Source organism: Macrobrachium rosenbergii, chromosome 27 (assembly GCF_040412425.1).
Source record: "Macrobrachium rosenbergii isolate ZJJX-2024 chromosome 27, ASM4041242v1, whole genome shotgun sequence".
Lineage (NCBI taxonomy): Eukaryota > Metazoa > Arthropoda > Malacostraca > Decapoda > Palaemonidae > Macrobrachium > Macrobrachium rosenbergii.
Window position 1 is genome coordinate 5,400,011 of NC_089767.1, and position 14,638 is coordinate 5,414,648.

Sequence of the window (14,638 nt, forward strand, 5' to 3'; positions counted from 1 at the left end):
GCATAACTGAACAAAAAAAATTTCAGAAAATTTAATAAAAAAAAAAATTGGCTATAACTATGGAGCTCAAATCATTTCGGCTAAACTCCTTCCTCCTTCCACCAATTGTAACCTTCAAAGGTGTACCTATTTTTTATTTCACCCAATCATAACTTCAAACCTAGTTTCACATTTCTAAAACTCTCTAAAAAAAAATCTACTAACCAAATAATGAATGCAAAGAAAATCGTACCTGGCAGTATAAACACGGAGGTGACGGGCAGATTAAAGTTCTAGGTATCAAAATTTTTCTTATTTTGTCATCATGTACCACGTATTATTCTAATACTGTATTAATGTACTGTCATACAGTACAGGCAGTCCCCGGTTTACGACGGTTCCGGCTTACGACGTTCCGAGGTTACGACGCTTTTCAAATATATTCATCAGAAATTATTTCCTGGCTTACGACGCATGTTCCGGGGTTACGACGCGTCGTCGCCGATCTGACGGAAGAAATATGGCCCCAAAACGGCAGAATAATCATAATTTCAAGGTTTTTTTGATGTAAAACTCAATAATAATGCAGTTTACATCGTTTTCAATGCACCCAGAGCATTAAAAGTAAGGTTTTCTTATGATTTTTGACAATTTTCGACGATTTTCCGGCTTACGACGATTTTCGGGTTAAGACGCGGCGCAAGAACGGAACCCCCGTCGTAAACCGGGGACCGCCTGTACTGTATTTAATACATAATTCTGTACAAGAAACGTTTTAATGCATGAATTTTCCACTACCACTGAAAAAAACAATATCAAAATCAAGAATTGTAGGATTCACTTTCACATTCTTTAGCAGATGCTTTCCTTAAATCTATGAATCAGTCTTTTAATTTGCAGTGTGGCGAAGGATTATGCTTTACAGAATCTGTAAATCTGTACAAATGTGATGTTCAATGTTAACTAAAAACTCAAGTGCAAAATTAATTCTTAAAAAGGGAAAAAATTAATTTTTAGAGGAAAAAAAAAAAAGGAATGTTTGTATGGACAAGTGGTCAACACATTAGCCCTTACTGCTCTTGATTACCACCTTTTGTAAGGCCTACAAATAAAATATAAATATCAATGAGCATGACATTCATTGCTACACAAAAACTTGACAACTGTTTGATTACAGATTCATTCAAAGTAAGAGAACAGCAGCACAGCAAAAACTCCTCTGAAGAATTGCTTAACGTTGCTATGTGGCAACATCATCCTAGGGATGAAAGATCTTGTTTTGATAAGAATGTCAGCCTCTTTATGAGCCCGGCAAAAACATGTTAACTGTTCAATTGAGTGGAAGAACGGTACAAACTGAGGCATAATGGATGAGTAATGCCCTTACACTGAAAAGTGTTACTGAGAAAACGCTAATCTATGGTAATCTTTTCAAAATAACAAAACTGGAGAAGGAAAAATAATTACAGTAACTGGTATCAATCCTAAAACTGTCCCCTCAAAACAAACTGGAGAACGGAAATAATGTATAGTAATTGGCATCGGGATGGCACCTAAGACAACAATGCTATGCACTAGGACTAAATGCAAACTTAAAACGTGAAAAGATGAAATGTATCGAAAAATAAGAACGTGATGCAAATTAATATATACAAAGTAAGAGGATGAGTAAGCACTGCTGGTAACAAGGTACGCTTGGGAACTGAAGTGTCAACTGGATGGAGAAGATGCCAGTTAGCATCATGGAGCATGTGCTGTGGGAATCTTCTGGATCTTAAGACTAATAAAAGTCCAGTGATACTGGCTGGGATTTATGCATCCAGAAATAAAGCATACAAGATGGCTGTAAATAATATTCTGATATGATAAATAATAAATTTTGGTAAAACTCACCATCTAAATTTGAACCCAAGATCCCAATTTAATTTTAGGTCACTGAAAATAATGACATCCCAGAAAAATTCTCACTGTGGTGGAACAACTTTTAAACATACAAGAAAACGAGTACATACAACTATCTACTACATCACCACTGCTATCACTAGGTTAAGGGGTTGGTTGCCTAGATGTGTTTTCTCCGACTACTTCTAGCGAGAGGATATTCCTCTGCTAAACCTTTCTTCTCAAAATCCTCCTTTGCTTGGTCATGCCACCTAATCCTCTGCCTCCCTCTTGACCTCCTATTCCTGACAGGTCCACTCGGGCCCCTGTCACTCCTGCCTGACTCATACCCATACCATCCATCTCTTTAATATACTATCGATCTTGAACTATCCTGCGTTTCTAAGTTCATCTTCCAGCCTCTCAAGCAGCGAGATCCCCAAAATCCACCTCAGCATCCTCATTTCTATCTGCTCCACTACATGAGCACAGCAATCTTTTCAAATACTATCAAGGCATGACAAAATCAAGATCTACCAAGCGAGTAAAACAGTGTGCATACACAACACGAGCTGGATCAACACTGTATCCTGTCTAGAACATAAAAACAAACAGGTATCTATTTACAGCTTGAAAATCTTACAAATTTCCTATGTGCGTTTACCTTGAGCAAATTTCCATCTCACTTGGACCTGAAAAATTGATATTTTTGCCCCAAAAATGGCAGAAAAATTTATTTATAATGAACACTGACTTTTGCTTTTTAGTTTTACGGAAATATATAACACTAAAGGCTTGCTACTTGCTACTTCAGCAATGAACAAACAAACCAAGGCACTTTGTTGGAAGAAAGCAGAAGCTAAAAACAGTTCTTAAGTGATGGAAGCAGCAGCAATCTAAAACAAAACACTCAAGTTCCTTAGTCTGTAACCTTGTGAGTATTGTTAAAACTGTGCTTGCAAGCAGGGGCAGGCTCTCGGCAGCAAGCCGCTAACTGCAGACCAAAGCCGTTCCATTGAAGTTGAAATTTTGAAACCTTACTACCAATTATAATTCAAAATCAAAATCTAACAACTTCAAGAACACTTATGGTGGACATCACTTTCCATTGAAATTTTAATTATCCTGCTGTGCTAACTACATATGTTCATGACTTTCACATACTAAGTGTGGGTATGTGAAATCCATTAACCGACAACAACTGAAAACTGCTCCAGTGGCAAAATGAGTCTTGCAAGCAAAGTGAAGATAAGCAACAGGATGAACAATAAAATCTCCAACAAAATTTCTGCAGACTGTCCCACACAAGTCCTAAATGCGTTAACTAATCACTCATTTCAATTACCTTTCCCTCCTCATTTAAACTAAAAGGAGAAAAAAAATCACCCATTACCTTCAATGAAAACTAAATTGACAGAATTCTCATTCACTGTAATAAACCAGAAATACTTTAGTTACACTTACCAAAGGACTATGATTACGGAAATAGAGTTAAAACTTCGATCGTCCCAATACTTATAAACAATATACAGTATCCATTATATACAAATGTGTCATTTCATAATAAATAATCACCCTTGCAAAAATTAACCAAAGATTTCTACAGTCATGCTTTCCAAGTGGTGCACAGTTCACACCGTAGTAACATTTACCAATTATTCTCTGATGTCTCTTTCCCTGTACAGAACAGTATCTCTCTTTTTTTTATCTATGCAATTCCTCACGAAGTTCAAGCATGTATCTTACAAGTACTTGTACAATTTGTTTTTGTCAGAACAACGTGTTTCCCATCAATATGCGTTTTAAATATCATGATTACAATTATACAATTACAGGGAGGTAGAATAAGCATTAACATACTATAGTACAAATAAAACGGTGGAACTCAAGGACTGCTCGAGATGCCGAGGAAAAAATGAAGACATGATATACACCTTACATCAATTCATCCATCCCATGCAAGTGCAAATCATTTTAATTCTGTACTCTACCTCTGACACAGAGCTGGAAGCTGATGTTTGGTCGACACCAGCGAAGTTCTGCCATAAAAAAGCAAAACTAAATAAGCATGAAATTTGAAACTACCTGAAATCCAAACTCAACATATAAGGAAAAAAAAGGCTGGCAGAAGTTAAAAGGGTACAAATGATTGAAAATGTCTGAATAAAAAGAAAGGAGACTATTTCTGTCAGTGACTATTCCACTACTTTCATTTCCTCAAATGTTTTACGGTCAAATAATGAATCATGCACAAGAAAATCGCACTCAGTATTCAACAAAATTCATAAAGCAATAAAGCCAAGCTTAATGACAAATAAATGCACTCTCGGGAAAACTACGACTGATGCAAGTACTAATTAGAATTTCCGACCGCAATACCATTACAGCAAAAAGGAAAGGATATTCTCAAATACCCTTTACTATAATTCTACCCTTTCAGCTTAAGTGTTCTAAAAACTGTATACTTGAGTTGCACCTAAGCTCATATCTCACCTGTCTCTGATGTTGGGATCTGAAGATCTCCGAAGAGGGTGGTGAGGTGGGGGAGACATACCAGCCAAAAGGTCATCACAGGATTTGGTTTTCACTAGTTCACCTGCTGCCGCTGGTTGTTCCTCCTCCTCCTAAAGCAGTAAAATCAAGATATTTTAGTCTTCCCCATGCTCTTGCCAATGCACTCAATATTAAATCCCACATACCAATTTAAAAAAAATGTTTAACATCGTGCTTAGCATCAATTTGCTAACAGCAAACTTTACAAAGTTTACTCACGAGTAGTTCATGATGGCAGAATGAGGTTGTCATTCCCACTATTCAAGCACAAAAAGCCAAACAGGAGAAAAGACGCAAGTAAAAGGAGGTGAGGCAAACAGAGAAAATGTCATAACCCAGCCAGAAGAAAAATAAGATAGAATGAGGAATGAAGCGCAGGTCAGGCTATGGTCAAGGGAGATCAAGGCATTCTTTTCTGAAAGATCGGATACTACTTGGCATGACTAGGCTCGAACAGAATGGAATGGAATAGAATATAGAGTTTAGGCCAAAAGCCAAGCGCTGGGACCTATGAGGTCATTCTTCGCTGAAACAGGAATTGACAGTAAGAAGGTCTGAAAGGTGTAACATGAAAACCTCACAGTTGCACTATGAGTAATTGTTAAGAGATGGTGGAAAGTAAGATGTAAGAAAGATTATGAACAGAAGTACAGTAAAAGGAATGACTGGAGTCGCAGCTAGGGGTCGAAGGGGCACTACAAAGGACCTTAAATAATGCCTACAAAGGTGCACTGAGGGCACTACCCCCTTACGGGGTCAGCATGGCTGGGATTTTGTTGCTGCGAATAGAAATCCGTTTTTATACAGAACATCAAGCCAATTATAACCAACACCCCAACCGCACTGGTGGTTAACCTACTGAACTTGCCTCATCATCTCCAACAGTTGGGTGGATAACCGTGTTTGGATCTGCTGTTACTTCTCCCATTTCTGGCATGTAGACTGAAGTCCATAACCGTAAGTCTTTAGTATGACAAGATGGATAAAGGACCTAGGAGAGAAAGTTTAAAGTCATTGGAAAGAACATACAGAACATTTCTTCTATACTTCTTCAGTATTTCTTGCTAATGCCCCTGCCCTTCCCTAATGCTACCCATCACAGTTTTCAACGCAAAATTATACAACCCACCTGAGGAGTGTAAGTATAGAGGTAGTTAATGTAACGACGTTGATTTAGTCTAAGAAATGACCACACCGAATAAGTGCGGTCACCTATTTCTGCTTGCGCACGTTCCTGGGACGAGTTGCACAGGAATGTACCAAACAGGTTGCTGTAAACATGTTGAGCCAGCTTTACCTTTGAAAGAAAAGAGTTTGCAACTTTAAACTTTGGAAATCATACAACAAAGTCTACATTCAAGTGTCAACTTATATGCATTTATTCTGCAAAGACAAGCAAAAGTGGATACTTACAAGGTACGACTGGTTAAATTCAAAGGCAGTAGGAAACATAGTGAGGAGATGGTGCACACAGTCTAGCCACTGAAGGAACACCGGACACCTCTCATTGATGTCCTCACAGCTACGGCCACATCCACATCTGTCGCTAAACTTGTGCCCAAATTCTATCCATTCACGTTCAACTAGCACCTGAAAACCCTGAAATGGTCCAAATTTCAAGTTAGAATGTTGAAAACTTAACCCTTAAAATTTTGAAGAGAAAGTTAAATAAAGGCAGACATCCACTCCAGCCTTTACATATAATTTACTCCTATTCAAACCCAATCCTGAATACAGTGAATAAAAAGGAAGTATAGCTCATACTGCAAAAATCAGTGAGTGTGTGTGCATGTGTTGCACATTCAAACTGCAGTGCAAAATGTTTGGCTGGATGCTCAGCAAAACATTGGGCTAAGATTCACTTAAATGTAATTATTACTGTCAGCTTCTGAACTACAATGTACTACTTGAAAGTAGAATAGAAAAACATGATGAAAGTAACTGGAAGAAATATACATTTTAACACCAACATATTAACCCTTCCTTGTTTACGGAAGTTGCCAACTTAACAAGTTAACACTGACAGGACAAGTTGTAGAACATTAGTACAGGTAGTCCCCAGTTATTGGCAAGGGTTCCGTTCCGACAGCATGACAATAAGCAAAAATCACCAATTTTTCGGCGCTGATAACCGGAGATTGGCGCCTCTATTAGGTATGTATCTGCGCCAATACCTGATCATCAGCACTGATTTTCGTTGCTAGACAAGCCCCGTCAAACCGGATCACCGATAACTGAGCCCGCCGATAACCGGGGGACTGCCTGTAGTGTTTTTTCATCAGTGTTTGAAACTTGCATCATGTTTGTAAAGGTAATTTTCTCCTCAGACAAGGAGTTGGGGAAATAGTAAAGTCAGCTGGTGAATGAAATGGATAACTAGAAATGGGGGGGGGGGGAAAATCCTCTTTCCTTGGCATTTTTTTAATATGCACTTGCAGACCAATATGTGATGACAGTAATGAGCAATTTATACTTAAAAACTATACATTCATTGGATACATAAACTGCATGTATATCAAGTAAACTGCTAACAAGTGAAAAGCAGCAGTTTTTAATCATATATACCTATAATGATTATCTGATATAATTGTTCTGCACTATTAGCTGTTCAGTTTACTAGTGGGTCTTGATGATGGGGCTGGATATTTCTCAGCCCCCCCACCCCCCCATGACCGGAAATACCACAAGAATCCTCCCTAGCTGGTATCTGCTAGTTTAAGCTAAACAGTATTCTGACTATTATTAAAAATAATTTTATATGGCTAAAGTCTAAGAGTCTGACCTACTGAAAAAGGCTCCGGTTCATTTGAACAAAATATTTGTGTCAGTAATGAGTTTCTGTCTATTGTTCATCATTACCATTCTTAATGTGTTTTTCACATTTTTTAAATATGTGTCTTCTAAAACAATAATATTCATAAACCAAAATCTTCCATAATAACTATCCCTAAGATAATGTGTGAATCGTTGCTCTACTCGTGTTTTGACGAGTCATGTGTTGGCCATAAACATATTTGTTCGTCACAGAACATTTGCTCATTTTGCTTCTGTTGATGATTTTAAAGTACAAATATTTTCTTTTAACCTATCTGGCACTTTGTTAAAAGAAGATTTTACATTAGCTACTAATCCGATGAGAGTGCAAATCTTTGTCATTGCTTTGACACAATTTGTCCAACACTAATACAATGCTCATTTCTTACTTTTTTACTTTTACTGACTTTCAACTGCATCATTAGACAACTATTTTCTGTGTTCTAAGAATATACGTCAATAAATACCCAATAAAGGTATTTAGTGTGTTAAAACCTTCTGTTAATACTTCTCTGATGTGTGAAACATGGCTCATAGTTACGATGTGAAATAAAGCCTAGCCTGACTGCTGACTGCCTAGAAAATAAGAGCTTACAATTAATAATACCCAGTATACCGTTAAAATGATTTGGGGGGGAAAATCTTGGTGTCTAGCATTACAACCAAGAAATCAGGCACTGCACAATTATAGACAGTTCTGTACATATTTTCAAGGAATAATGAGGTAGTTGGCTATAACTCACATTTTTCACAAACCCATGGCTTCTCGGGTCCCAATTTGGCAGCACAAAACACACAAGTACTAACCTGCAACGTGCGGTAGTAAGGGTCCATGAGCAACTGTGAGAGAGCAGTTATCTGAGGAGTTCTGTCCCAGCCATCTGAACAATGAACTAATACTGGCCTTGCTTCTTTAGCCACTGCCTGAACAACGGTCACAGCTGCTTTCAGCAAGCCCGAAATGTGGGCAAGCCAACGAGAATTCTCCAATGTCGATAACCAACTAGAAGAGAGAGACGACTCGGGTTAGATCAGCCAGGCAATTTTTTTTTTTTACATCTGATAAGCAAAACACCTAGCAAATATTTTTACTGAGTAAACACTCAATCCACAAAAAGGAAAGTTACCAAGAGTATGGAAGTGTAAATTGACATACAATCAACATACATTTAACAGCAGTCTATAGGCACTGCTACACTTTATATCTCAGAACAAATATTACAGTTATTGCAATAAAGGTAAATATGGAAGAGACACTGTCATACATCAAGGAGCACTCAGATGCTCTCAATCCTTCATTTAGCTGGGGTCAAACTTTACTTAAAAATCTAATTCTGATTCCAAGAGAAAGCATTCTTCAGTTCAACCATTTTGCCCTCACAATGCCTATCTTAACTTTCTCAGTAATTTTTGTTAAGTGAATACTGTAGTAGTAAAGATTTACAAATTTCTAAACATTTATTGTATATTTACACAGCACTTCTCCAGCACTTGCCTATTATCGAGTTCTATCACATCCCTCTCCAATACTTTTATAACATACTCCAGGAATATTATTCCTTTATAATATTAGATGCAGAGGAATAAGTTTGCTCGAGTATGCTCTGAAAATGATGTTAACGGGGAAACAAAACCACAGTTATGTACGTATATGTATACATGTTTAAAGCTAAATCAGTACGGAGCTTCCAGGAATCTGTTCGGTTCCCCTTTCCAATCTGGTGCCGTGACGTAAAGACGCTAACCGACTGAACATAAAAGGACTCAAAACGAGTTAAGTTCTTCATGAGCTAAGGAACCGGTCGGCATAGCTCAGGCAACGCCGTCGTTTCCTGATGAAAGCCCTGGCAGTCGTCTGGAACTCTAACTGGTGTCTTTGCCCAGTGCGGTCGTTCTGACGGTCATCAACAGCATAGGTGCCGGCAGCATCGGTTACCGGAAGTAATCGACTTACCACAACGGGAGAGAGGGAGGCAACAGCAGCATTAGATGCGGATAACAAGACAACACTATCATACTGGTTTTTATTCGTAAATCCTTTAAAATATTTCCAGGAAATAATGTTGGTGAATTTACCTCCCTGCGTAAAAGATTTATTGCCTTCCTTAGATAAACCAATACAGTAAACCCCCTCTAAAAATGCTTACTGAGTATTTTAATAGTTTTATCACAAAAAGAGCATTTAGTCATGAAAATGATATGAAAATACAGTAATTATGAATGTTACTCAATGAAAAATACCGCAATGGGGAGAATTTTCCGCAAATAATGTTCATATACGTTCCACAGAAAAATCCGTGAATAGTGAGACAGCGCATACAGGAGGTTTACGGTATTTAAAGTCACATTCTGTACAAGGAATTTCATAAACACCAATATGTTTATTGTTGTGATTCTGTGTACTGTTTGAGGAACCTATACAGCCTATCTTAGTTGTTTTAAAAGCATCATCAATAAAATATTCAGGGTAACAGTTTTTTTTTAAACATTTTCAATGTTTAAGTTCTCTGTCGATGAAGTCAGGGTCGCAATAAATCTTTTGTGCAGGAAGATAAATTCACCAACATTCTCATTTCCAGGAAATATATTAAAGGATTTACGAATAAAGACCATTATGACACTTGTCTCGTTACCCACATCCAATGCTGTGGTTGCCTCTCTTTCTCCTGTTCAGGGAACTCTGTTGCCTCCAGTAACTGATGCTGGCGGCGCATGGGCTGTTGACGACCATCAGAACGACCGCAGTGGGCAAGGACCAGTTGGACCCTCCAGACGACTGGCAGGGCTCTCATCAGAAGACGACGGCATTGCCTGATCTATGTTTGACAACCAGTTCCTTAGTTTATAAACAACTCTTGTTTTGAGTCTTTTTTCGTTTACTTAGCGTTTTTACATCGCCACACTAGATTGTAAAGGGGAATCGAACAGATTCCCAAAAGCTCCCATACACAGATTTACCTTTAAATATCTGTACATATACGTAACTGTGGATTTGTTTCTCCATTCCAAGACTCATGCTACCAAGGGTACTTCTTAATAACGTTAACACAAACACTCTTTATATGAGGCAACCGCAGGAAAAATACCAAGGAAAGACTAAGAAATTATATGAAACATTTGTGTATCCTAATACATTTGTCATGAGTACTAAGACAGACGATTAGATGGGCATTACTAAGGTAGAGTGTAGAGCTAATGATGTTACACTACCAAACTACCAGATGCACTAAAATAATGTGTATCCAAAGTATTTAGATGAACATCTATATCCATCACAGATCTGGCCTGAGCTCTTTACTGGATTCATAGTAATGGAGGATGCTACAGAGGACTGCCGACTTGAAAGTAACTGGCGAAAAGGTAGTCAGGATACTAGCCACATGGTTGCTGAAGGTGAACTTTGCACTTGGTACAAATATTACAGGTGTCACGAGCGATACTTAGATTCCAAAACATAAAAAAATCTTTATTGCCAGAAATGTATTAAAAGAACAAATGGGGAAGAGAGGAGTGGAGACCCATGTTGTGGTAGGTAAACAGGTCTTAATACGGTCTAAATAATAATGTACGTATGTGATTTAGGCCCAAGGACAAGCGCAGTGACCTATGAGGTCATTCAGCACCGAGAGGAAAATTGAGATTAAAGGTGGTTTGAAGGGCATAACAAGAAAACCTCGCACTTGCATTATGAACATACATGGAAAGATTGGATTATGAATAAGGAAGTGGCTGAGATGTATGGCTTCCAGTGGATAATAGAGAAGACAAGGGGAATTAAGAGCATCAGTATGAACAAAATCCTCTTGGGAGTATAAAATCACCTTACAAAAACACGATGCTTACTTTGGAATGTCTGGGGAGGAGGAAACAAGGAGTCTCAGGGCATGATGAGACTTCCGAATGGTGTGGATGTTTGCCAAATTCATAAACTGTATTTCACAAGTAGGGTAATACTCTGGGCATTCACATCCTCCACCTCGGGCACGATTGGCCACTGCTGTGGCGTACGAACGAGCATCTACTATCAATACTTTCTGTTGGGTGAAACAAAAAAAAAAAAAGAATTATACAATTACAGAATAAGATTTTTCTTCCAGATCAGAAATGATCAGTTTAATCAGGCCATTCACCTGAAAAAAGTTAAGAGCACCTACAATAGCAACTATTGGATTTTTTTTTTTTACAGGCAGATTTACTATGCACAGAGCTGCATTTTCAAAATAATTCTAAGAGAATTCCATTCAAACCTAACAGAGCTGCTGTTAAGAGCAACGCTCAAAATACAGAAAAAATTTCATATGGCTCCAAAACCCTATACTTCAAGACAATTTCTATACACTCTAAGGGCCACCTTTGCTGATAAGGACAGATGTGAAAATGCAAGAATTAAATCTTACTGCTTGGGCTTCCACGCTGCTTTTGAAATTCCCTAACAGTACAAGTATATTCGTCAAAACTTAACTAAGCCAATTTTTTCAAGCATGGAATGCAAGCACTAAATTTTACCAGTGATAGACTCTCAGAACAAATTCAATTCTCATGTTGATGATAATTTGGGTATTCTCTATAATGGAGTAATTTAAAAAATAACGTAAACTAAGCAAATTTTGTCAGCTGCAAAAATGGCCGACTACATTTTACCATTAGTTGGGCACCCAGAACAATTACATTCACAAGCTGGGTAATATTTATTCATGTAGACTCCTTTACACAGGGTCACACCATTGTCAGGCATGAAAATGGTAGCAACATTAGTTGGCTTCCAAAAACAATTCCACCATTGTAATTCAGATATTTCTTACGTGAATAGCTCGCAAATTAAGTCAACTAAACTCATTTTGTCATGTATAAATGTGCACGCATTAAATTTTACTTTTTCATTTTGACTTGCAATCAAAGAGCGCAACTTAGATATTCCCTATTGAGGTTAAAATGATCTCAACTAAGCCAATTTTCTCATGTGTGCAAATGAGTGCACTAAATTTTACCCGGACAGTAGTTAACTAGGAAACAATTTTAATTTACATTCTGATAAAAATTAAGATATTTTGCATACACACATAATCCTCAATATCTCATTTTCTCAGGTGTGAAAATTTAGCATTACCTTTACCTACAAGATTTAAATATACATTGATAATTTTCATATTCCCTCTAAATGTATAGACCCTACAACAAGGTCAGCTTTACCAATTTTGTCATGTGTGAATATGCGAGCACTCAATTTTACCATTTCTTGGGTTTCCATTCATGTCCTGATTACAATCTGGACATTCCTTATATACGCACACTCGAAACTAAGATCAACTACCTTTTTCAAACAGTTCAAATTTTAGCTTAAAATGAGTACTGAAATTTTTAAGATAACAGTATCCTAATTTATATCTTCTTTCATAACAATTTACAAAGCAATAAACAAAATGAAAAAATTAAGTTTTCTGTGAAAACCAAAAGGTCATCCGACTACAGTACACAAACAGAATCTATGAAACAAAAAAGATGACATTTTTATAATAAAATAAGATTTTATATCATACTTACCTGTTGTTTACATATAGCTGTAATTCTCGATCTCGACAGAAAATTCAAAACTGGCGGTCCCGCTAATATATGGTCAGGTGATACGACTACCCCGCCCTCTACCGTACCTGGATCCATTTCCATCAACAACTAATCATATTTTCTATGTCCCCTTGTCCCTTGCGGGAGGTGGGTGGGAATGTTTTATATGTAAACAACAGGTAAGTATGATATAAAATCTTATTTTATTATAAAAATGTCATTTTTATACATGAACTTACCTGTTGTTTACATATAGCTGATTGCCACATTGAGGCGGTGGGCATGGACAGCTGTAAGTGTTAAATGGAAAAAACCTGAGATCATCAGGCTAAGAAAAAACGTCTTAACTTTGGATCCTTACCTGCTAAGGAAGCTGTTTTCTCGGTTACTGCCTCTGTAACCTGCTATCCTTAGTGCAACTGCAGGCCTAGTAGCTCAGACGCAGGTTGCTATATGGAGAAAGGTCTGTTGGCCCAGCCGTCTTCGACACAATCAACCAAAGCATATAATGCCCCTGCTCAGGGCGCAGTACTCAAAGCATCCACCATCATATCACCCAACCATAAAAACTCACACCAACCTATTAAAATTAGACCTACTAGGCCATCTAACCTCTTAGGCTCTAGTAGTCGACCAAAAAGAAAACTTCTGCACCCAAGGAAACTAAGGAGAGGATCTAGAGCCTCTGGTTTCCTTGCCCATCACCGTGTCAGACGCAATAAAGGGGCCCAACGTACTGCAGTCTTCATATGCGGTTTGGATCTGTCTCAGATAATGCGAGGCAAAAACAGACGAACATCTCCAATAAGTTGAACTTAGAATGTCCTTTAAAGCCATGTTCTTCTTGAAGGCTAAAGAAGTCGCAATAGCCCCAATTTCATGAGGCCTCACTTTAACTAAGGGAAATCCACATCCCTTAACTCCTTGTGTGCCTCCTGAATCAGTTCTTTCAAAAGGAAAGAAATCCCATTTTTAGATAGAGGGTTCTTGGGGTTCTTAGTTGAGCACCATAAAAATCATGAGTTCCTCTTACACTTCTGGTCCTGTCCAGATAGAATTTCAATGCTCTGACCGGACAGAGAAGTCTCTCTGTTTCTCTTCCACTCAAGGAGGATAGGCTAGGAATGGGAAATTCCCTTGGCCATGGATTACTAGGGTTTTTTTCGTTCTTAGCTAGGAAACCCAAGGTGAAGGAAACTACAGCCTTATCCGCACAAAAACCAACTCTTTTGTCCAGAGCATGAATCTCACTTACTCTCTTTGCCGAGGCCAGTGCCAAGAGAAAGAGAGTTTTCTTAGTTAGATTCCTAACGGAGCAGGAACTCAAAGGCTCAAAAGATTTGGAGGTAAGCCACTTTAGCACCACATCCAAATTCCAATGCGGTACACGAAGAGATTTGCCTTTAGTGGTAGCAAAGGATTTAAGGAGTTCTGCAATATCTTTGTCTGAGGAAAGATCTATACCTCTATTCCTGAAAATTGCCGCCAGCATACTCCTATACCCCTTAATCGTGCTGACAGCCAATTTCTTCTCCTTGTGCAGAAACAAAAGAAAATCCGCAACCTGGCTTAGAGTCGTAGAAGTGGAAGACACTCCAGACTCGGAGCACCACTCCCTGAAGCGCTTCCACTTCGCTTGATAGACCTTTGTAGACGAGGGCCTGGTTGATCTAGCCATTGCCTGCGCCACTCTTCTAGAGAAGCCTCCTCCTCCTGTAGAGTCGCTCGAGAGTCTGAACCCTGTCAGATTTAGATCTGACGGGTTCCTGTGGAACTTTCTGCTGTGCAACTGGCACAGAAGGTCTGGTCTGAATGGCAACCTCCTTGGCCAATCCACTACTTTCTCCAG

At 38.3% G+C, this 14,638-nt stretch overlaps 1 protein-coding gene across 16 annotated transcripts in view; it reads right to left on the bottom strand.

Annotated features, from left to right (window-relative positions):
- The window catches only part of LOC136853375 (myotubularin-related protein 3), a 108,942-nt gene that overhangs the window by 54,075 nt on the left and 40,229 nt on the right, over nt 1-14,638 (bottom strand). For 10 of the 16 annotated variants that reach the window (XR_010857439.1, XM_067128802.1, XM_067128800.1 and 7 more), the window contains exons 7-13: nt 11,071-11,261; nt 8,035-8,230; nt 5,827-6,012; nt 5,543-5,710; nt 5,282-5,404; nt 4,354-4,484; nt 3,852-3,899 (exon numbers count right to left, since the gene is read on the bottom strand). Coding sequence is in view for 15 of the 16 variants with exons in the window: in XM_067128802.1 (XP_066984903.1) it covers nt 3,852-3,899; nt 4,354-4,484; nt 5,282-5,404; nt 5,543-5,710; nt 5,827-6,012; nt 8,035-8,230; nt 11,071-11,261 (1,043 nt within the window). In the remaining variant the exon portion in view is untranslated. The remainder of the gene's footprint in view (nt 1-3,851; nt 3,900-4,353; nt 4,485-5,281; nt 5,405-5,542; nt 5,711-5,826; nt 6,013-8,034; nt 8,231-11,070; nt 11,262-14,638) is intronic. The other 6 variants (XM_067128804.1, XM_067128803.1, XM_067128813.1 and 3 more) reach the window with 1 other exon arrangement.